Here is a 22,459-nt window from a genome sequence, read left to right on the forward strand (position 1 = left end):
TTGAAACAAAGCAAAAGCAGACAACATTTTTTAAGCCTAGTGTGGTGGAGCACATCTATAATGACAGAACCGAGGAGGTAGAAGCAGAAAATTCAGGAGTTCGAGGCTAGACCCAGTTACATGAGATTGGGTTTACATTTATTTATAAACAAACACACAAGCCAAAAAGATAACTATCTCCTTCAAGTGCTGCATAGGTGGGAGGACAAGTGGCAGGTAAAAGAGGAGAGAGATTCTAAGGTGGTCGGTGGCTTAGTTAGGACAAGAGCAAACTCACAAAACCCAGCACCACTACCCAAAGCCCCCTGCATGCAGGAGTTAAGGTGCCAGCTCCAGAAGCTGCAGGCCCAGCACCAGAGCAGTGTGTGTGAGAAGGAAAAGCTGCTGGAAACGCAGCATCACCTGCAGGACAAGCTGAGGTGCCATGAGACAGAGCTGCATCATCTCCGAGGCGTGGTGGACTGCTTGCGAGAGAAAAATGATAAGGTAAAAGGAGGACTAGGCCAGGAGCACATACCAGACCAGATCTTCTGTGAGGGTGACAACAGAATGGGCCTGGTAGAAGTTCTGTGGAGGAATTGTTAGTGAGGTGGACTAGAGCCATGAGATACCCACAGCCTCCTTTTATTTTAAACCAGAAGATCAGGCTGCAGAAAGGAATCCCATTGCTTCTTTCCTGATGCAATCTCTCAAGCCTCTTAGGGATAGGTCTGTTTGGTTCTCACTGATTCTCTCTAGTTGGATGAAGTCAGGCTTGGGAATGTCAGGGGCGGACAGATCCAGAGTGAGGTGGTAGATGTTCATAGGATGATGGCTGACCTCCCCTACCCAGAATACAGGGATGCAAGCTCAGCTTCAGGAGATGAAGGGACTGTATCAGTCCAGCCAAGATGAGCTGGATCGGCGGAAGCACATGTATGACCAGCTGGAGCAGGAATTCCTGCTCTGCCAGCAGGAGCTATCAGAACTCAAGACCAGCCAGCCTGTTTGTGATGACGAGGAAAACTGTTCCAACAAGGTAATTGTCGTTCAGAGTGCTGAGTGCGTCTGGGAGCGTCTTTCTACCAGCTTGGGAGAAAGGAGGTTCAAAGACAAAGGGTTGAGGTTACCCAACTAAAGGCAGAAGACAAAGGCAGTCTTGAACTTGACTTGAGAAAGAGCCATAGCTTAGTAGATCAGTGCGTCTGATTTCAGTCAGTGTGAACATCCGTTTTCCTATAACCCCATGTATATAAACATTTCTGTATTGGTATTATAACTGTATTGATGTCCTGTCATTTATAGGGAGGAGCATGCACATAGACCCATATGTCTATGTAAACTAAAAAGAATAGGGCCAGAGTCTGAAGCAGGATGTAGGTGATGGTCTTAGGGGTCTGGTCTGCACCCAGAGTGCTGATTGTTAGAAGAACCATGCTCTTTTAGGATGTATGTAGTTGGTTTTGGAGTAAACTCTCAAATCATGAATTTTGCTTTCTTCCAATTAAACTTTTTTGTGGAGAGAAGGGTTGGCGCAGAGTCTCACTGTGTAGACTGGGTCACCCGTGAACTGGTGACTGTTCTCTTGCTTACTCTTCAGCTGCTCAGGTTCCAGGCATGAACCACCATACCTGACTTGTAACAGAACAATATTTTTGTCTCACTTTCTTTAAGAAATAAATTCTGGCCAGGTAGTGGTGATGCACTCCTTTAAACCCAGCAGTCGGGAGGCAGATCTCGGGAGGAGTCGGGTGGATCTCTGTGAGTTGGAGGCCAGTTTGGTCTACAGAGTGAGTTCCAGGACAGCCAGGGCTACACAGAGAAACCCTGTCTCGAACACCTCCCACCCCCTAAAAAAGGAAGTGGGAGATCTGGTAGTGTACAAATCATTGAGATTTTATGTGATTTTAAAATATCTGGTTTTGGGAATCATAGGATAATGTAGTCTTAACCGAATTTAGCAATAGTTCATATCTTCTCTAAGGGTTTTACAGCGTGATTAAGACTGGGGATGCAGCTCACCGACAGGTAGACATTCAGTTTCCAGTGGGGGTGGGGGTAAAGGTAAGGGAAGCAAAAGTAAGGGGAAAAATAGGTCAAAATTAAGTTCTTATTGATGAGGAAAATAAATTAAGTCTAAAAACAATCAGCAGAGTGGCTTGAGCTGGAATTCCCTATAGTGTGGGATGTGGAGATAGTGTCACAGGAAAGGGCCAGAGAACAGAGAAGGACACTGAGATCACTGCTTCTCAAATCACCTCTGAGGGCAGATGAAACTTGAGAGCACAGCAGACTGCTCCAGACTACACAGTGGGGTTTCCCCTTAGCACAGAGGTCTGGTCCGCTCAGGGTGATCAGTCCAAGGTGACTGACCAGGGAAGAGAGAGGACCTAGTACGTCACAGGGGGCTGGGAGCATACAAGTGCTCTGCCAGCCCCCAAAATATGCCTTACATGGTAACCCTGCCCTGCCCCCTCCCCACCATAGTGTGATGCACTGCTATCCAGACTGACAGAATTGCAGGACAAGTTCAAAGCCTGCCAGCAGGAGATGGGGCACCTGCAGATGGAGCAGTGTGAACTCCTGGAGGATCAGAGGAGGCTGCAGGAGGAGCAGGGCCAGCTGCAGGAAGAGTTGCACAGGCTCACATTCCCACAGCCCAAATGTGGCCTCTTGCAGAAGGTACTCATTGCCAGGGTGAGACCACTGATCAGGGGAGGCTGCTTGAAGAAGCGTCCAGGTGTAACTGCCCGTGGGAGGGACGTGAGCATTTTCCTTTCTTGGCCAAGCATTTCTTCCTTTCTCTTCATCCTCCCCACAGAGCTGATTTGGGTGTTTCTGCATAAGGGCTTTAAACCTTAAAATGTGTTTTATATTCTGAAATCTGCGCAACATTGTATATTTAGCTGTTTGGTCCATCTGGAGGATGCACCTGAGAATCACACTGTAGACTGGAAAATCTATCCACACATATGAATCTTTTTACTCAGTTAGCAGAGCTCCGTAGAAAGAACCCTTTTGCCCGGAAGACTGGGTGAATCAATAAGAGATGGAGCCCAACAGGAATGGGGCCTAGGTGGTGTGCTTCCCCTAGTCATCACTTTTCCTTCCTCACCCTACTCAGAGTCAGGAGCTGCTCTCAAAGTTACAAGACCTGTGTGAAATGCAGCTGCTCTACCAAAGCATGCAGGACGAACAGAGAAAACTGATAAAGAATCAAGAGAGTGTATTAAAGGAACAGTTAGAAGCACACAGAGAACTTCGAGGTTTCAAAGAGTCTAATTTCCAGGAAGTGTTGGCGAACCCTCAGGATGCCAAAGGGCCTAAATCCTCCAGTTGTGAGAATAAGGTAACTGCAGCAGAAGGAAGGGAGAAGGTTCTCGTGGGTACCGCTGTGTGGCGAGGGAGGAGTGGGGCTCAGGAAGAGTTGACTCAGGAAGGCCCAAGGGGATAGGAAGCAGGCTGAGCCTAAAGCCCCGCCCTTCACTAGTCAGGGTCCTCCGCAGGCTCCAGTAAGTTGTTGCTTTACTTGGATGCCCTGAGGATCTCTGGCAGAGGCACACACTCTGGTTTGATGTTTGGAATTATAGAATGATTCAGCTTGAAGAGCTGAAGTGTAATCAGCATCTAGAACAGAGTTAAGAAGCCCAGAAGTCTGTCTGACCACTGGATCCAGTCCCATCAACAAGGCATTTTCAAGATGCATGGGATCAATTCAGTGTTTGTTTTGGTTCCTTTGGACTGGTCCTAAATGTATTGCCTTTTTTGTATGACCTGGAAAGTCTACTCCATTTTCTGAGTGTTTAACACTTTGAGGCTCCACAAACAAATAGGGGCCCGGTCATCTCCAAGAAAGCAGTTGCAACAGACAGGTTCATGGTACTGACCATACTATCCAAGCCAGGTCACAGGGACTTAACAGAAAACCAGTGTTTCTCAAGCACTACCAGGTGGTCATACCTATGAGGAAAAATAGGTAGAAATCTCCATACAAGTCTGTTCTGAGTTGGGGAATAAATTTGATCTGACGTAGACAGAGCAGGTGGACAGTTTCAGTTGAGGCTGCATGAACGAGGAGAACCAGAAAGTAGCAGAAATTCAAACTGGGGACACAGGGACAGGGGCAGGGAGGTTGATCGTTCCAGGGGTGTCAGATATCCAGGCTGGAAAGCCTGGGTAACATAGAGACTGGAAAACCAGATATAAACTGTTCGCTTAATCAATTGTATCTAATGCTGAATATCACCTGGGCCTGGAATACATACCTCAAGGTCAGATATAGAATCTGGGCAGAAGGACTAGTGGGTAGCTAGACCTTGATTCCAAGCCTGCATCTTCCAAGGAAAGAATCCATATTCACACATTCCCAGCTGGGCTGATTTGACCATAAAGAGTAAGGGAGATAACTGAGCCTAAAGATCAGGCACGTGGGTCCACTTGATTTAAAAAGATGGTGTGGTAGGGAGCCGGGGTGTGCTTGAGACTCACCTATGCTGCCAGAGTACAAACCCAGCAGAAACAGGAGCCCTAAAATCACTGAGATGTGTGTGTCTGCGCTTCTCTCGGGTGGGCACTCACATCTGCTCTGGGAGAGAGGCAGCTAAAGACTGAAATGTCTCAGAGTAATGGTGATGTCTCCTGCTCCCCCACCTCCCCCTTAGTCCAAGGTGCTTATGGACCAGCTGCAGGCTCTGCAGGGGCTATACGACGGCAGTCAGAAGCAGCAGGAGCTACTGCAGCAGGAGCATGGGCGGCTCCTGGAAGAGCGGAGGAGGCTGCAGGCTGAGCTACAGCTCTGCATGGAAGAAATGCAGCTGCTCCAAACTCAGTCCCCCACCATAAAAATGAGTCTTGAGTCCTACAGGAAGAACTTAGGCAGCATGCCCCCCAGCAGTGAAAGCTTCCACAGGAGTTATGACAGCACCATCGAGGACAATGAATGCTATCAAAAGAGTTATGTGAGCTCTCAGGCCAGCAATGAATGCTTCCTCAAGAGCTATGACAGCAGTGCCAGTTGCAATGAGGCCTATCAGAAGAGCTACCTCTCCAGCAACACGAGTGTTAGTGTTACCTATAAGAAGAGTTATGGCAGTGCCGCTAGCTCCGAAACCCTTCATAAGAGTTACGTTAGCAATGGCACTGATGAGGACCCAGCTGAGCCCGAAGACATAGAGGTAACCATTGCTAGATGATTGGTCAGGTAGGGGAAGATGGGTTTCTGTCTTTGAGGGAAACATTACCAGGGGAGGAAGGGCATAAGGAGTAAAAGAGTAGCAGGGTCAGGGCTGGCCTGGAAGACTTCCTGAAGTATGTAAGGCTTCTGCTCATTGCTGTCCTGCTTCCCTCAGTCCTGACAGAGGTGGCCTGATTCGGACAGAGGCCCTAGGGTTAAGGACTTCGAACATAGTCAGGATGTTCTTTCTGGGAGGAAATACAGTCTTGCCTAGGCAGCTCCAGGGAAGGGCCTAGCAAAGTGCAAGGCAGAGATCAAATGCTTCTTGGGGTGCCATCATTGCTCCCCCACTCTCTGCAGCACTTTGAGGAAACAGTGGCCAAGGTGCTGACCAAGTTGCAGGCAGTGAAGGCCCTGTACCAGGTGAGCCAGGAGGACCACTGCCAGCTGCAGGAGCAGATGTGCAGGCTGCTGGTGAAACAGAGAGAGCTGAAGGACGAGCTGGAGATCTGTGAGAAGGAGTTGAAGGAGTGCATGGAGAGCCTTGAGAAGCCCACAGCTCCCCAGGGCGACAAGAATGAGGTACCAGTGCCAGTGGCAGAGTTCCCCCAGGAAGTCCCTAGAGACCAAGGCGGGGAGGGGAGTGCCGGGAAGCCAGATCCCAGGAGACCGGGCAGTCTGCTGCATCTGATGGACAGTGCTCAGTGCTCACTGCAGTTCCATACTGGCCAGCCAGTCTACTTTTCCTCCCTCTGCTGCTTCTGTTCTCTCTCTTACTTTGTACCCCAGAGCACTTGTATGGAGCTATATATTTTTTTTTACTTGCCAATATTCTTTGATTATTTTTAGCTCATTGTGTTTATTTATTTATTTATTTTTTATTTTTATTTTCCAACTAGGTTATATACATTCAAGGACAGGACTCTGACCCACCATGGTTCACTGTCCAGTGGGAGGGCCCTGCATGTGTGCCTGGGATAGATGGAACAGACCCAGAAAGTAATGGCCACGAGAGCCTAGTCTGATTGGTACTTACTGAACAGACCATATGTTGCCATCAGCTCAGGAAGGCAAAACCTGAGACTAGGGAACAGGGTTATAAGTATGTATTACTAGAAGGCAGGTGCAGGTGCCCAGGACACTGCCAGGTATATGCAATAATTCCCCAAGTAATTATCTACTAGAGAAATGAACTAGGTGATGTAGGAGTTCTTGGAAAAAGAATGAGATAATAATAAATGCCTGAGGCTCAGAAGTGGTGTCAGTCCTGTGGTTATTCCCCAGACAGGTCATGATCAAAAAACATAGTGATAATATTTATTGATTTAATATTAATTTTTGCCATCCTAGATGTAGACCTTCTAGTACCTTGACTTAGGGGAAGCTGTCTGTCTGTGAAACTGCTTAGATCATTGTCTAATTGAATTTCTTATTGTCCACTTCCTTGTGAGCTTTAGGAGGGAGAGTTGCAAGGCAATGATCCCTTAAGGGCCTGGGCTGACTGGGTGGGAATGCTATGGATAACTGGAATCCCACCACCAACAGATCAAAGAACTGCAGACTAAGCTGCGGGAGCTGCAGCTGCAATACCAGGCTAGCATGGATGAGCAGGGGCGGCTTCTGGCAGTGCAGGAACAGCTGGAGGGGCAGCTGCAGTGCTGTCAGGAAGAACTCCGCCAGCTCAAAGAGAGCAGGTCCTCTATTAGCTCCGAGGCCAGGGGGAAGAATGGCAATAAGAACATGAACAAGAATGCCAATGGCGTGAAAAACAAGAAGCTGAGCAAGGCATGCTCAGAGAGCTTGGACGGCAGCTTTGACAACAGAAAGGTGAGTTGCAGCCTTAGTAGCCAGAGAGGCAGGTGGATGGAGGAGACCCCGGGAAGAAACATCATCCCCACTAACAATTCCTGACAAGAAAGGTACTTTGAGGAAGGCTTTTGGTACCACTGATGTCTGCAGGAGTTCTGTCTGTATAATTCTACATTTGATCACTTCTCTGGGTGCTATGGGGAGAATGCACAACCGCTTTCACCTACCTAAGGCCATCACATGATCAAGAGAAAGACCAACTAGATAGAGAGAAAGGAATTTATTCAAGAGGACTGGGTGTGATAAACATTACCAGGAAGGGTAGGAAGCAACAGTTAAGGAGCAGAGCCCAAGAATTTTGAATTATCATTAATTGCTTAAAATGGCTTAATGGTCAAACAAGAAGTGCTGGCTTAACATACTAAATGTGACTGCTCTCCACAACACTCTCGGAAAGATTAGCTAGTGGTCCCAAATACAGTCCTGCACACCGGAAGTCTGACAGGGTACAAGTAGAGCTTTCTGTCTTGAGGGTAAGATTCTTTATGGGTAACAGCAGCCCCGCCCCGCCCCACCCTGCCTCCACCCCGCAGAGTCTGGAGGTGGTGCTGTACTACAAGGCCAGCCAGAGGAAACTAGATGAGATAGCCGTAGAGGAAAAAGAGATGGAAGAGGCAAAAAGGAAAGAAAAGCAAGACAAGAAAGACTTGTGTGAACTAGCTAATAAGCCACCAGACCATAGGGAAGAGCCTGCATTCGTAAAAGAGGAGGATGGGGACTACGAAGAGTACCACCGAGAAGGGGAGGATAAGGAAGACAATGAAGAGGAGGAGGAGTCTTCTGAGGCTGCTGAGGAAGGCAACCCTCTTACGCTTTCTGAGAGCAAAAAGGTAACCACAGCCAAGGCTGGATCGAGTGGGGATGAGCTGGGGCTCAGGTGCCCTGGTTTTCAGGACTGGCCCTGCCAGGGGTACACTTCTACAAGAGTGGAGGCCAGACTATGTGGTGGGCATGGGTATGAGAATGGGAAGGGGCTGGCGGAGGAAAATGACAGGTGTAGACAAGTTCCATTGCACAATGACTGCCTTTTCTTGGAACCAAGGTCACTTACACTATGTGTAGCTCTCAGTCACCTCCCTCTGTCAACAGTGTCCCCTCATTCCTCTCCCTGACACAGAGGACCTTGATGATGTAAGCCCTTCTTCATTTCTGCTAGCCTCAGCAAATCACTTCATCCTCTTTTTCCCATGATACCCTGTGAGAGCTAACCCTTGTTAGTGCTGTGGCTTGTAGGCCTGTATCACCCACTAGGTTCTGCATATCATAGAATGTGAGAGTTGGGCCTCTGGAGTGTACGGGTGATGCTCAAAATCAGTCTGCACAGCAGGGACACTGACCAGTCTGCTCCCAGTCACTGCTCTCAGCCTTTAGTTCCTGGGCCTTTGAGAGAGTGTGTGTGTGTGTGGGGGGGGGGGGGTTCGTTCTTGGAGTATATGCAGATAACAGAGGTAACAGCTGCTTAGAGAAGTGTTTCCATCTTTTAGCAGCTGACACATTTCCATTGGTATGTATCAGCCCAGTTTACAGTGCAGAAAAATGTCTCTTGTGCTAGGTTATCCCACTCACTTTATAGATATCTGGAACTTTCCAGCAGTTGGGTTTGCATTACTGGTTCACGATCCAGTATACAGTTCCCTGTTAACCGTGAGGTGAAGGACTTGTTACTTAGGATGGAAACAGGAGTAATTGTAGCCCTTCCCCAGGCCAATGTTTCTTTTGAACTTATATTCTACCACAGACTGGTTCAGAGCTCAGAGACTTGACCTCAAGGACCACTTTTCTAAATCGAAGCTTGACTTCTGTACTTCAAAGTCAAATGCATTGTTGATGTCTACATATGTAGATGCCCTTTTGTCTCAGTGGATCCTGAATGTTTTGCAGACAGCTCAACTGGCATTCATATTATTACATACAAATTCAGTTTCTCTCTAACCTCTATTGTTAGATTGATGTGGTACATTTTGTCTCCTAAAGCATTGGATTCCTAGGGGATTTTGGGAACCAGAGCTGTGCATACTTCTAAAACTGAAGGAAAGTAAAGCTGGTAGGTGGCTGGCCCTTCTTGGAGTTATCCAGCAAAAAGTATCTACCTGATTCCTGTAAGGAAGCCCACTGTCCTCTCTGAAGCTCCACTTGTCCAGAGTGTCTGACTCAAGAAGATGATTAGGTGCCGGTAATTTCTGCTTGACAAGACATGAGCTGTACATGACTAGAGAGGACACTGGTCCAGATACCTAATTTGGACCTGTCTGCTGCTTAACTCAGTTTTGCAACTGTTGGCAGGCTTCCTGTATGAGGAACTCCTCTGCTCTTCTCAAGGCTCTGGGAGCAGATAAGAAATGCCATTGCTCCAGCTTATGTGGTTTTTAACCTTTGATTCTTTTCTCTTTTCCCTTTGTTCTCTCATCTTCATTATCTGTCGGATCTGTGTGTTTGTGTCTTTTCATACAACCACGCGTCCCCCGGTCTCTCCTGTGCTTCTCATTTGACATGTTGCAGCCATCCCCTGCCCCGGATCCCCCCATATTCTCCTTGCCTCTTGTAGGCCTGGTGGTCATATCAGCTCTGCTCTGGTGCTGGTGGGCTGAGACAGCGTCCTAACCCAGGTACTGGTATGGCTTCCTCTTCCCCTCATCTTCTTACTCCTCCCATGACACAATAGGCGATGCTCAGGTCTGAGGTGTAGCCCTGGCTTTTTCTGACTTTGGTGCAAAACATACAAGCCTTCTTGAGCATGTCATGATGTACGTAATGCTCAGGTGGTTGGGATGCTTACCAGAGGCACAGTTTGAGTTTCTGTCCTCGGCACATCTCTGTTGCTATAGAAAAAAAGCTACCAAGCTACTTCTGATGAGCTGATGTTTGCCTGCAAGGCAGGCCTGAGCTTTGTCTTTGTTTAAACCCCAGAGACAAGCTTTTGCCAATGTTCCCACCCAGAAGAAATTACTCCCTGTGCTTATGGGTAAGAGGGGATCCAAAGAGCTGTGATCCTTCTGATCCTCTCAGGAACACTTGGATGACAGCACCCTCAGCTGGTCCTTCCACCGTGGTAGAAGTAGAACTGAATCCCTGCCGTAGTATGTATTCCCACCTTAAAAGGTCTCTAGCTTAGAATTTCTGCTTACCAGAAAAACAACAACAAAATCCCAGGAAATTATGTACAGTTGTGTTCATTCTTTTGGTGGATCAGATTCCATTATAAGTGGCTTCTCAAGCCAGGCTTCTGGAGAGGATGTGATGTTGGTGGAAAGTTCCTAATGAGTAGAGATGCAGATGTTCTCAGGAATCAAGACTGATGTGGTCTGGGCACCTCTCCATTGGCCTAGCTCATGTCATCTGGTCTGTTGACAGAATTTCCAGTTTAGGATGAAGATTGTTTGATGGTCTAAGGTAGGAACCTGTGGTTCCACCTGCGTCCTGGAACCTGTAAGTTCTATTCTGACTTCCTCGTCAGACTCTGCTACTTCTCTCTCTCCTTTTCCTCTTTAAATAAATACAGCTGGCTTAATGCAAAGTTCCAGAGTGACAGCTTTCGTTGGTGACAACCCTCACCATTTCCATATATATATATAACATTTATTTGGTGAGCTTCTGTGTGAAGGTCAGACAACAACTTTCAGAGTCTTGTGGTTTTTCTTCTGCCCTGTCTGAACCAGTGATGGAACTCTGGGACTTTACCTATTGAACCAGCTTGCCTCCCCTCCTGGTTTATTTTCCTCCCTCTTTAATCTTCTCGCAGTCCACTGCCTCCAGTCTTTCTCTTTTCTTTCTCTTAGGCTGTTCATTTACTTCCCATGACAGCCTTTAGCTCCTTTCGTGTGACGGGGACCTCTCCTTACACCTGTTCTTCCACGCATACTTCCAGAAGTCTCTGAAGTCCCTGTGGAATGAGACAAGGGATTCAGCCACAGCCTTTTGCCAGGCTCCACCATGCGCCATCAGAGTGCAGGGAAGGCACTGTGGTTAAGGGTTCTCTTGGGAGCCATTTGTGCCCTGAGCTCTGGCCAAATCCCCAGTGTACAGCTTCTGCCCAGATCTCGAGGCACCATTGGGTAGAAGTCAGTGACAAGTGACAGGAGCTTGACTGGGTCTACTTCCTCCTGTTAGCTTTGTTCCAGGGTTCCATGGTTTAGATTTCCATTTCTTCAAACTGAATAAAGAATGATTCTGCCCAGCCCTTCCCATAGTAAAGCGCCGTATTGCCTGTCAGAAAGATGGCTCGGAGGCAGGAGTGCTTGCCTAAGTTCTTCCCCTTGGTGGAAAAAGAGAACCTACTTCTACAAGTTGTCCTCTGACCTCCATGTGCGCAATCTGCCCCAAAAATAAATAATATTTTTAAAAGTTACAAAATAGATCAAATTCAGTTTTTAAGATCATAGGAATAACAAAAAGAGCATGCACTTACGTACTGTATGCTGCGTGCCAGGCTCATCTCTCGTCACAGTCCATATATGGACTAACTTAATCCCTACAGCAGCCCTCTGAGGAAGTGCTTACTGTGTCATTTTACAGATGATAAAACTAGTGTAGACAGGCGAATCCAACCAGGAATTGTGGATATGAATGTAAGCAATTGATATTAATATATACCTGCAATCCTATCCCCTCAGTTAGAGAGGCAGGAAGATAGGACTTTGGACCAGCCTGGGCTACATAGTAAGGACCCTGTCTCACAAAAACACAAAACCAAATTCTCTTTCTGTTTCTCAGCCCTCTCATTGCTCCCTCCCTTACTCTCCCCACCCCATTCTGCTTTGTGATTTTTTTTTTCAACGGGGTCTCTTGTAGCCCATACTGGCCTCAAATTATTTGTAGGGGAGAATGACCTTAAACTCGGATCCTCCTGCCACCCCCTCTGGATTACTGGGATTATATGTGTGCGCCACCACACTGAGTTTTAGGGGTGCTGGGGACCAAGTCCAGGTCTTCATACATGCTAGGCAAGTGTTCTGCCAACTGAGCTACACCCCCAGCCCTTACCCTCATCTCTTCTCACTCTGAGCACCTCTCGCTGGCTGGCCCCAGGTATACCACAGATTGTACTGGTGTCCTGTTCTGCTTAGGCAACCTTCACCCTCACTAGCTCTCCTGGTAACTGATATTAATTTATTTGTCTTGTTTCTAAAACTCTGTTGTATACTGTGCACACTAAGTATCCTCTCTGCATTCTGTGTTAACACTGATTGTTTAGAATTCAGAGGCCAAACTTTCCATTCTTCTCTATTAGCCACAGTTCATTACTGTAACCTAGGAATTTTTGTCGGGTTTGTTTGTTTACCTTGACCCCGTGTTCTCACAACAGTCCCCTTTCCTCCTAGCTTCATCCTCAGGGGTGTCAAGGCCACTGCCTTTGTGTTCAGCCACACTGCATGGACGGACCCAGGCTTAGGAACTTGTCTGGCCAAGCTCTCTTTATTCAGCAGTTTGGTCACTTAAGAATTGACCATGCAACACAGTGCACTGTTACCCTATTTGTCTGCCTGCCTGTTGTCCGCAAGGACTTCAAGGAGATCTTGTCAGACACTTTGCTTAAATCCAAATATGATTTCGTCAATCTGTCAGTTTGGTGACACTCCCAGAGGCCTGTGATTTCTAGAAGGCCCAGGAGCTCTTTGGGACTCCCAGCTCAACCCAGCGTTATCTGTATGCACACGAATATCAGGCCACCCACTAGATCCCTTAACAGTGGCTGCATCATCTCCAACAGCAGCAAAGATGGCTAACTCTCCCCCACAGCCGTCAGCTATCTAGCTCAGCTAGAGGTGGCATCTGGCGGACAGCATCTCATGTGGCCCAAACTAGTCTCAAACTGGCCGTGCAGCTAAGCGCTGGGATTATGTGTGCTACCACAGCTGGAGTAAACATTTTTTTCTAGATCGTCCAGTTGTCTTGAAAGGGCCTGACAGACCAGGCAATAGCATTTGTATATCCTCCTGGTTCTGCTCCAAGTTTCTTTTATGGATTTTTCTATGCATCGACTTCCAACATTAAGTTTTTTATTTCACATATTCTGTTCTTAGTAACTATTCCTACAAATTTGAGAGATTATCTTTGCTCTTAAATTTTAGCTTAAATTTTTCTTTAGATCAGTTATTCTCTAAACAAATATGTTGTTATCTTTAATGGGCTGTACTCCATTTTTTCTTCAAGCTATCTTTCTTTCCCCTTATGCCATAACTTCTGATCCAAAATCCAAATTTTATCCCTTAAGCGATACAGTAAAAAGAGAAGTAAAGATAGGAACATTTTCTCCTATTTTCATGTCCAAGAAGACTCCTGTTTCCTGAACATTTTCTTATGGTGCCATTTGCTACCCATGAATCCTCAGGGTTTACAGCAGTTGGAGTGTTTAGAGGCCTTAGCACCCTCTGACTGCATGCTGCCTAGTGACTGGATGTGGAGAGCTGGGATGACGACTGGACTGGCTCTTGACACTTGCCTCCCAGGACCAGCAGCAGGTTCCCTGAATTTCCTAGGAATAACACCATCTGACATAAAATCTCTGCTGCCAGTGAATTCCCTACTTACTTCATTCTACAGTGCATTTTGGTCACCTCCATGTCCCCGCCCCTCTTCCTCTTAACTCCGATCTCATGAGATGTGCCTGCCTTCTCCACAGGCGGGACTACCCCACTTCTCCCACATGCACATGGATTCTCATCCCACGGGGACAGATCAAGCACAGATTCAGGAGTGACCTAAGTGGTACAAACAGTATCACTACAAACCTAGTGGTGTCACAGTCTCCATGGTTGCCCAGGAAGTGAGAGAGGCTGAGCTATAATGTCCCTGAGGTGTGCCCTGGAGCAGGCAGTGATTTCTGGCTTAAGGACAGGTTCAGGAGGCTGGGAGCTCACTCTTTCTCTTTGGTCCCCACAGAACATGTTTGGGATGTGGAAGCCTGTGGTATTCTTGGCTATCGCAGCAGTGGCTCTGTATGTGTTACCCAACATGCGACCGCAAAGTACAGAATACTGCTACATGAAGTGATGGAGAGAGACCTGGGCCAGACCAGAGGGCAGACCCCCAGCGGCTACCACCCTCACCTTCGGGCAGAACACACTGTGCCAGAGCCCCCACCCACCCACGTGTCCCATCTCCTTTGCCTCAGCCACTCAGACTGGAAAGGCTTATGGGAGTTGCTGGCTCCCAACCTCCTGCCTTGTGTAAGAACCTGGGTTCCTTGTAATTAAACGTCAACCTAATTACATGAGACATTGTGTGGCTTTTTTTTTTCATTAAATGTTTCACATAGCACTGAAGAGAGCAATTACCTTTCAGCCAAGTATTCCCACCTAAGAGTCTGCCTTTTAAATACAATTTTTCAGAAATGAGGTTGGCTCTCTCTGCTACCAGCTGAATCACAGAGAGATTGAGTTGTACCTATTTGACCCTATCTCAAGGAACTCTTAAAAACACAGAGAACTGGAGTGAACTGGGTACCCTGTGTATGGGACGGGGACAATGAGCAAACAAAAGACTTCTTCGTTTCTGTGCCCTAAGATCTTCATGGGAGCCTTTGTGGTTTAGCCTTCTGACTTAAGGGACTCAATTTTGGAGATAGTTTAATTAGTCAAGAGCCTAACAAGGCAGCAAACAAGACACTCAGATGCTTGGACTTAAGAGAATCTCATGAAGCAATTATGTCTGGAAGACGGGAGAACCAAGGAACTCAGGTCCTAACAACAGTGAAAAGTTGTTACCACCCTAGGCTGGAGTAGGAAGAAGGGATTTAGCCTTCAGATCACAGGGCATGAACTCAAATCAGAACCCACAGAAGAACATTTGCCGACTTGTTCCCTGGCTCACTTTGCTAGCCTTCTTATGCAGCTCAGGACCCACTACCCAAGCATTGTGCCACCCAAAATGGGATGGACCCTCACACACCAATCATCAGTCAAGACAGTCCCCGACATACATGGTCATAGGCCACCCTGATTCTAGCAATCCTCCCTCAGTGGAGACTCACTCAGCTAACTTTAGGCTATGTCCAGTTGACAGCTGAAGCCAGCCAAGATCCCGAGCAAGTCTGATGTCCTGAGGTCAATTCTCTGAACCCACACTGGAATGAAAACCGATTGCTGAAAGTTGTCCTCTGACTTCCAGACGTGCACCGTGGCGTGCATTCTTTACTCAGCTGACACGCGAATGATACTCAGCTGGAGCCCTGAGAAGGGACCCTGACAGGAGTGCTGTACCAGACCTATGATGATGAGGGAAGTTTTGTACCCTTTCCTCCTCCCAGCAGCTTGTGTCTCAGTGGCATCTCATTGGCGAACCAGAGAGTAGGCATTCCAACGTGATGTAGTCTTTCAAGATCAGCCTCCCAGAGCTTAATGCTGGGGCAGCATTGAGAACGCATCTGACAGGAGAGCGCAGCATCGCTGCGACAATCTATGCAGCCCTCTACTTAGTTTCGCTCCTGTGAAGTCCTCCATTTAAGATTGGTTGTTCCATATGCAAGACCCCCAGCTGTTTCCTTAAACCACGTGAGCAGAATGGCTTTTATGACCTCGAAACCCCTCTTTCTGCCTCTGTTGGGTGACAAACTTTCTTTGGGGAGTCGCAACACACACATCTGCCCATAACCAATAGGGACCGCCTGGCAGACCCGAATACAGATGCCACCAAAGTCAAATTTGGTGAACCAACGAGTTTAACTGGGGTCACTCCCAGGAGTGTGGGTGAAGGGTTACTTACAGGAGCAGAAGTGACTCAAAGACGGCTGCATCACCAGAGCCTATACCAGCACAGGTGACAGTTCACAACGCTGGGAATCTGCAGCAGCACAGCACAGCCTGAGGGCTTGGAGTCTTCCCAGGTGTCTCGGTGGTCCACACCTCTTCCAGGTAGCTCAGCTTGTCTGTCTTCTTGGAAGCTCCACTCCGTTGAGAGTCTTCTTTGTGGCTTGTCTTTATTTTATTCTATATGTGGGCCACATATCCGCAACAGTAGATGGAAGCTCAGCGGCACGCAGGACCACCAGCAACATTTGCAGTTAGAAGATTCTGGGAGGCAGTCCATCCAGCCAAGAGACCTGAACCAAAAGCCTAGATAGTGACAGAATATGACCCACCTTTGCCCACAAACAATTGTTCCCTTTAGGGGACCTGACCCTTTCCCCATTTTAGACCCTTGCCCTAGGGCTGGAGAGATGGCTCAGCAATTAAGAGTACTTCCTTATCTTTCACAGGACCAGAGTTCAGTTTCCAGCACCCACACTGGGCAATTTACAACTGCCTGTAACTCCAATCCAGGGGACCCAATTCTTTCAGCTTCCACAGGCACTTACACACACACACACACACACACACACACACACACACACACACACACCTTTCCTCTCTTCATTTGGCTTGGACTTAAGTCTTCAGGTCTTGTTGACCCTGAGTTCCCAGCGCACACAAAACAGCTTTTTGTTAAATGTGAAACATTCACCGGACTTAGCTTAAAAAGACAGAGAGAAGCTGATTATTAAGTCTAGAGAAAGTGTGTCTTCAACACCACAATCAGGCAGGCACGGCAGTCTGGGTACAGTTAGACGGAGGAACCCGAGCTACTGCCCTCCACAGCATAGCTGCCTGCTTTCTACCCACTGCCTGCAGGCCAGGCCCCCTGCAGGCCAGTGCAGGGGACAGCTGCTGTGGGTCAGGGTAGGTCTAAAGAGCACCATTGGTTCCGGCAGGCTAAGTATTGGGATGGAGAGGAAAGGTGAGGACTCACGGCTGTAAGGAAGGGCTCTCCTCCTCAGAGGAATCCAGTGTCTTAGCAGCGGAAGAGATCTTTCAGTCCCCTAGTAAGTGCCAGGTACCATACGCATCATCATCCTGTGTTTTGTTTTGTTGTTTTGCTTCTTGTCTACACATTCTTTGAGGATACGATTAATCCCATTTTACAGAGGGGGAAGTAGAGGCTCAAAGGAGTTATATAACCCACTGAAGTTATGTAACCTGCAGAGCTAGAAGTGGAGAGACTGGGGTTCGGCCCTGTTTCTCTCTACCATCCTGCCTGACATCCAGACAAGGCCACAGTATCACTGACTGTCAGAGTCCCTACACTGGAGGCCTAGCGTCATCACAGGTGACCGCAGGAACGTCCCTGGTTCCAAAACGCAAAATCTTCAAACGTGGCACACTTGACTCACTGCAGGGGCTTCGACCCAAGTTATAAATGACCACTGTCGGTGACCGGTCAGCGGTGTCCCCTGATGGGAGAGGCAGGCCCAGGTGATGAGCCAGGCACTGAGATAGGTCAAAAGATAGTCAGGGGGCTATAAACAGCCCGTGGCCCGAGCCAGCACTTCTCAAACACACTCAGCTGATGAAACCACCTGTAAAGCCCCTCTTGGGACCTCTGCCTGGCTTGTGGGAAGAACATACTAGCTCTTCTCAGGGTGGGGGCCCCCTTTGGCAGGCCCCAGAACAGCATTGCGCACGGTCTGTTCTGCCTGCATGGCTGAGGCTGGGGACCTGGGCTCATGGGCTATATTGAGGGCTGAGTCACCAGCCTGCTCCTGGGTAGGCTGACTATGACAGGCTGCCGAGCCTGAGTCAGGCCCCGATTTATCCTGGAGAGCAAGAGGCTCAGGTTTCAGGCAGGAGGGTGATGGGAACCGTCCGTTGGCGCTGTGTATGCTGCTCTGCTACCACTCCCGCCCCGCCCCGCCCCGTCACCCCCGTGTGGGGCCTGCACGCGGATCCCCCTCCCCCCAGTGAGATAATACATGCAAGGGAAACCATCCTTCTATCCTTTGGAGGTCTTGCCTCCCTCTGAACAGTCCCACCCCAACAGAGTCCCTGGCCTGACTCGCAACCCCCACAACATTCCCCCACACATGAGACTGAGAGCCATGAGGAACTGTAAGGGGTCAGTTCTAGGTACTCCAGCTGACCCTTCTCCCGCTCCAGTAGCTCAGAGAGTACTCAATTTTTTTTCAGCTCTATATTTTGGTTTCTTCAACAAAGACAACACTACGGAGCCTGGTGCTCCTGGGTCCTTGGGTTGGCTGTCTGAAGTCTGCCTTTACACACACACACACACACACACACACACACACACACACACACAGAGAGAGAGAGAGAGAGAGAGAGAGAGAGAGAGAGAGAGATTTCCTTGTGAGACCCAGATGCTAGCCTCCAGAGCTAGGCATCACTCCATGGGAGAGCTCAGTCTTTCAAACAGACGGTGCTGATGCCTGCTGGGGTTTGGACTGTGGGACGGAGGTAGTTTGGGGAGAATGACAGTTTGGGAGACAAGGAGGGGGGTTGCCAACAGGAGAGTGGAATTCCTGAGCACCTCGTCACAGGCAGCCAACAGAACATGAGCTGCAAGGGCCCAAGCTATTTATACCTCTCCTGTCATTCTCAGGGCCCCAGAGGCACCCCTGCCACACTCACCATACACTGCAGGTTCCTTTCCTGTTTCTGGCCCATTTTCTACTCCTCCCTGCTCCCTGCCTGAGGACCAGGCCTTGTCATTAGATGAGAAGAAAAAGAAATGATTGATGGAAATGTCATCATAAGCACCACCTCCCTCTAAGCCCCTACACTGCTTTTTAAGTCCATAATGGGCATGGTTCTCACTCTGCCCTTGAGGAAACAGTCCCAAAGATGTTCACTATCCTCTTCCTTTTCACTATGACTGGGAGGAGAGGAGCAAGGTAAAAATGATTTACCTATCAGGTCAAAGAACCATCCCAAGCCTCAGCTACCACATGGATTGAGTTAGGGACTGTCTGCCTTCAATGCTAAACTTACTTCGATTTGAAGGACGGGAAAGCTAAGGACACACACCCTGGAAGAGGTCAGGACTTCTGACCGCTCCTTCATATATAGATGCATTTTGTAGCTCTTTCCCTTGTCTGTGACAGGCTGCTGTGCCTGCCTTCAGTTTCTCTGTTGTCAACATCCTCCATGCCTCTATATATGCTCAGCCCAATCCTGCCTAGGCTCCCTTCATGCCCACTTGCCCCTGGCGCTGCCCACTTGCCCCTGTCACATTTCCCTTGGTTCCTCTGCCAGGGCTCTTCCTGCGATTTGGCACACTCCTACTTTTCCTGGGAGGACCTGCCCGATGGCCCGTGTGGGCATACTGCCCAGGGGGCTCCCTGGTATGACCTGGGCAGTCTTTCCCTCCCCTCACCAACTTGGTTGAGTCAGACTGGGGTGGTGGGGTGGCACACGAAGTGACTCACTGGGTACCTTTTTCCTGAGCTCAGCTTCATTCTGAGCCAATAAGTCTAAATGGACTAGTGACTGGGGCCCTGAGTCAGGATCAGGAGCCTTGGTCTTTCTCCTGGGGCCCTGGGTTTGTGCTCCAAACAAGGGGTTTCTGTTTGCAAAGTAGCAAAATAAGGGAATCCCTTTGAACTCAGTCTCCTCCCGCCAAGTTGTCCTGGTCAGTGTCCCTGCTTCCTCTGGGGTTGTCTACACACACACACACACACACACACACACTTACTTCCTTTCTGAGTTCACAGGTGGACAATACACCAGGCTAGAAGCCAGGACTCCTAGGCTGTGTCAACAGCCTTGTCACCAACTCCAGAAAATTCTGTCAACACCAGATGAGTGTGTTAAGCCCTAACCACTGCCTCAGTTTCCCCATTCATTTCTTTAATTCAGTCTGGGTGTGGAAAGAGTGTACTTCACCCCTAAATGACTGAGACTAAATTTGGGGTGCAGCGTGTGAGTGGGGAAGCGCGGGGCAAGCGCCCCCACCCCATCCCGCTCCTGCGGGCTGCGTGGAGGAGGGGCGGGCGGAGGCGGGGCCGTGGGGCTCAGCGCGGCCCCCACCCGCGGGCCGGGCGGCATTCCTGGGAGGCCGGCGCTCTGACGTGGACCCCGGGGCCGCGAGCGCTGCGGGGGGAGGTCGGCAGCCCGGGGGCTTCTTAAACCCCCTGCCCGGGCCTGGCCCGCATTTCCAGAGCACCGCTCCGCCCCGGAGGGAGATAGAGCCCCAGCCGGACAGCCCAGCAGCTCAGCCCAGGAGGCCCGCGAGCCCCGCCAGCCAGAGCGCAAGAGAAGTTTCCGAGAGCGCAGTGTCCCGCTCCGACAGCGCCCCGACAGCACCCGCAGTCCTGAGTCCCCGGCCCGCTGCAGTGCCAGCATGATGAACAACAGCAACTACTCGGACGCCTCCGGTCTCGGCCTGGCCGACGAGGCGGACGAGATGCCGTCGACCGAGAAGGACCTAGCGGAGGACGCGCCATGGAAGAAGATCCAGCAAAACACCTTCACGCGGTGGTGCAACGAGCACCTGAAGTGTGTGGGAAAGCGCCTGAACGACCTGCAGCGCGACCTCAGCGACGGGCTGCGCCTCATCGCGCTGCTCGAAGTGCTCAGCCAGAAACGCATGTACCGCAAGTTCCACCCGCGCCCCAACTTCCGCCAGATGAAGCTGGAGAATGTGTCTGTGGCCCTGGAGTTCCTGGAGCGCGAACATATCAAGCTCGTGTCCATCGGTCAGTGCGGGCAACGGGGCACGGGTCACAGCGGGGGTTGGGACAGGGGACACAGGTGTGGGTCCCTGGAGCCGGGAGAGAACGGTTCCAGAGAGAGGACCCTGGTTGGGTTTCTCCCTCACTAGCACAGGCTGCAGCCCTGACACCCCTCTAGCGACAGCTGGCACCCCTGGGAAGTCCAACCTTTCCGAAGTTAACCGAACCTCTCAGTTTCAGCCTCCCTAGGCGCATTCCTACCAACCTGCTTAGTGTCCCCTTCTTTTCCTTCCATCGGGCAACCCTTGCGCATGCTTGAGAGTACAGGACTGGTGCCCATTGTGAATTCCTGGGGGCGTCTCCCCCCACCCCCGTGAAAGCAAATAGCTTGCTGTTCCCTTCGCTGCTAGGCAAAGCAGACTTAGGACAGTTCCCAACCGCCTCTGGGTCCTCAGTGCCCTGAGGCCGGGAGACTAGTGGCCCGAAGCTCCAGTGAGGCAGTTAGCAGGCATGTGCTCCCCATCTGGGATCTGGCCGGGCTAGGGCAAACAGAGCCCAGCCTCAGAAACCTAAAAAGGCGTTGAGCGAAGGGCCGGGAGCTTTAACTCCTGATAGCCCTGGTCTCTTCAGTCGCCTAGGAGGGGGGACTCCTGACGGTCCATGCCCTGTTCCAACCCACCCCCTAGCCTGGGATTGGCTGCAGCTAAGGGTCAAGCTGCCCTAGAGGGAGGGGAACGGAAGAGAGGAAGTCATTGAGTGTAACCAGATTTGGAAGGTGTGTCAGTTCGAGTGGGGGTGGGGAGACACGCTAGTCCTGCGAGTCCCGAAGCCCAGGGTGATGGGCTTTGGGTGGTAAAAGGCTGCCCCATCCCCTCACAGCCCTGCCCCGCCAGGACTAAGGTGTCCAGTTTGCACCTTGGGTGAACTCTTAGAGCTCTACTGGGATATACTGGAAGGACCCTCTGAGAGGATGCACCCTAGGCCCTAGAAGGGGAACTGTACATGGTGCCAGGTGTTGTCCGCCACTACAAGATACTCCCAGAGACGTCACTACTTAACTAGATGTCTGTCCACTCGCTAGTGGGCCTTAGGGCCACCTCCAGGCCTCCTGAATTAGCAGCTGAGATCAGTGTGGGGCCCTTTGCCCTGTCCAGGCTTCTGCCGGGGCCTTACCTCTTCTAGCCCCAGCACTACCCCCCACACACCCCACCCTCCTGCTCTGGCCTGGAAATAGCCCTGTCTCCGTGACACAGCAGATGTCTCTGAGCTTTCCAGAAGGACAAGCCTGAGGACAAGGGGTGGGGGAGGGGGCCCTGGTGTGTGTGGGGGGGAGCTAAGAATTAGGAGAGTGTTGGATGAGTGTGAAGGTGGTGGGGTGGGCTCAAGACAAGCCAGTCCTAGGGCTGCCACCCCCCACACACCCCCGTCACATCGGGACTTGAGAGACTGTACTGATTGTCCCAGGTGCCGTCTCAGGGGAAAGTCTGCAGCCTCTGTAAGACATTATAGGAAATGGCTCAGCCTCCCTTCCCTGCTGGCTGCGGGGGCGGTGGGCCCCTCTCCAGGCCTCATCCTTCCCCTGCGCACCTCTCCCCTCCCCCTCACCACGGCAGTGCCTGGTTCCAGCCCCCTTGGCTCTGCAGCGGAGGGGCCAGCCCAGAGTAGAGGGGGAAGAAACGAGCGCTAGTTTGGGGGCGGGAGGGAAACTCCAGGGTTCCCGCTGAGAGGAAGGGGAATTGTGCCCTGTTTGGGCCAAGTGGCTCACTCTGTGCCGATGAGATAAGCTGTCAGCAATTCAGCGGCTGAGCTGGAGTTGGGGCTGAGGCTGGAGGGAAGGGGTACAAACACCAGACAGCGATCCCTAGGAGATGGAAAGGGAATACCGCAAGGGGGAGGGGCTCACCCTACTTTTTCTGGCTCCCCATTCTATCTAGACTGGGAAGGGGTCTCCCGCCAGATACTATCTCAAGACAGAATGAACATCCGGGCACCTGAGGGTG

At 50.2% G+C, this 22,459-nt stretch overlaps 2 protein-coding genes across 11 annotated transcripts in view; both read left to right on the forward strand.

Annotated features, from left to right (window-relative positions):
- The window catches only part of Ccdc136 (coiled-coil domain containing 136), a 31,214-nt gene extending 16,984 nt beyond the window's left edge, over positions 1–14,230 (forward strand). For 2 of the 9 annotated variants that reach the window (XM_041675637.1, XM_041675640.1), the window contains 9 exons: positions 316–486; positions 833–1,018; positions 2,467–2,661; positions 3,104–3,328; positions 4,641–5,153; positions 5,513–5,734; positions 6,698–6,979; positions 7,555–7,851; positions 8,996–9,130. In XM_041675637.1, coding sequence (XP_041531571.1) covers positions 316–486; positions 833–1,018; positions 2,467–2,661; positions 3,104–3,328; positions 4,641–5,153; positions 5,513–5,734; positions 6,698–6,979; positions 7,555–7,851; positions 8,996–9,115 — 2,211 coding nt within the window. In that variant the 3' untranslated portion in view covers positions 9,116–9,130. Of the gene's footprint in view, positions 1–315; positions 487–832; positions 1,019–2,466; positions 2,662–3,103; positions 3,329–4,640; positions 5,154–5,512; positions 5,735–6,697; positions 6,980–7,554; positions 7,852–8,995; positions 9,131–9,520; positions 9,628–13,900 lie in introns of those variants that run through there. The other 7 variants (XM_041675639.1, XM_041675638.1, XM_041675641.1 and 4 more) reach the window with 7 other exon arrangements.
- Positions 14,231–19,875: 5,645 nt separating this feature from the next.
- Positions 19,876–22,459, forward strand: part of Flnc (filamin C) — a 28,040-nt gene continuing 25,456 nt past the window's right edge. For both annotated transcript variants that reach the window (XM_041675470.1, XM_041675471.1), the window contains exon 1: positions 19,876–20,483. In XM_041675470.1, the coding sequence (XP_041531404.1) occupies positions 20,129–20,483 (355 nt within the window). In that variant the 5' untranslated portion in view covers positions 19,876–20,128. The remainder of the gene's footprint in view (positions 20,484–22,459) is intronic.

Source organism: Microtus oregoni, unplaced genomic scaffold, assembly GCF_018167655.1.
Source record: "Microtus oregoni isolate MIOR12 unplaced genomic scaffold, Mior012 000026F_ref0000081, whole genome shotgun sequence".
NCBI classification, from domain to species: domain Eukaryota; kingdom Metazoa; phylum Chordata; class Mammalia; order Rodentia; family Cricetidae; genus Microtus; species Microtus oregoni.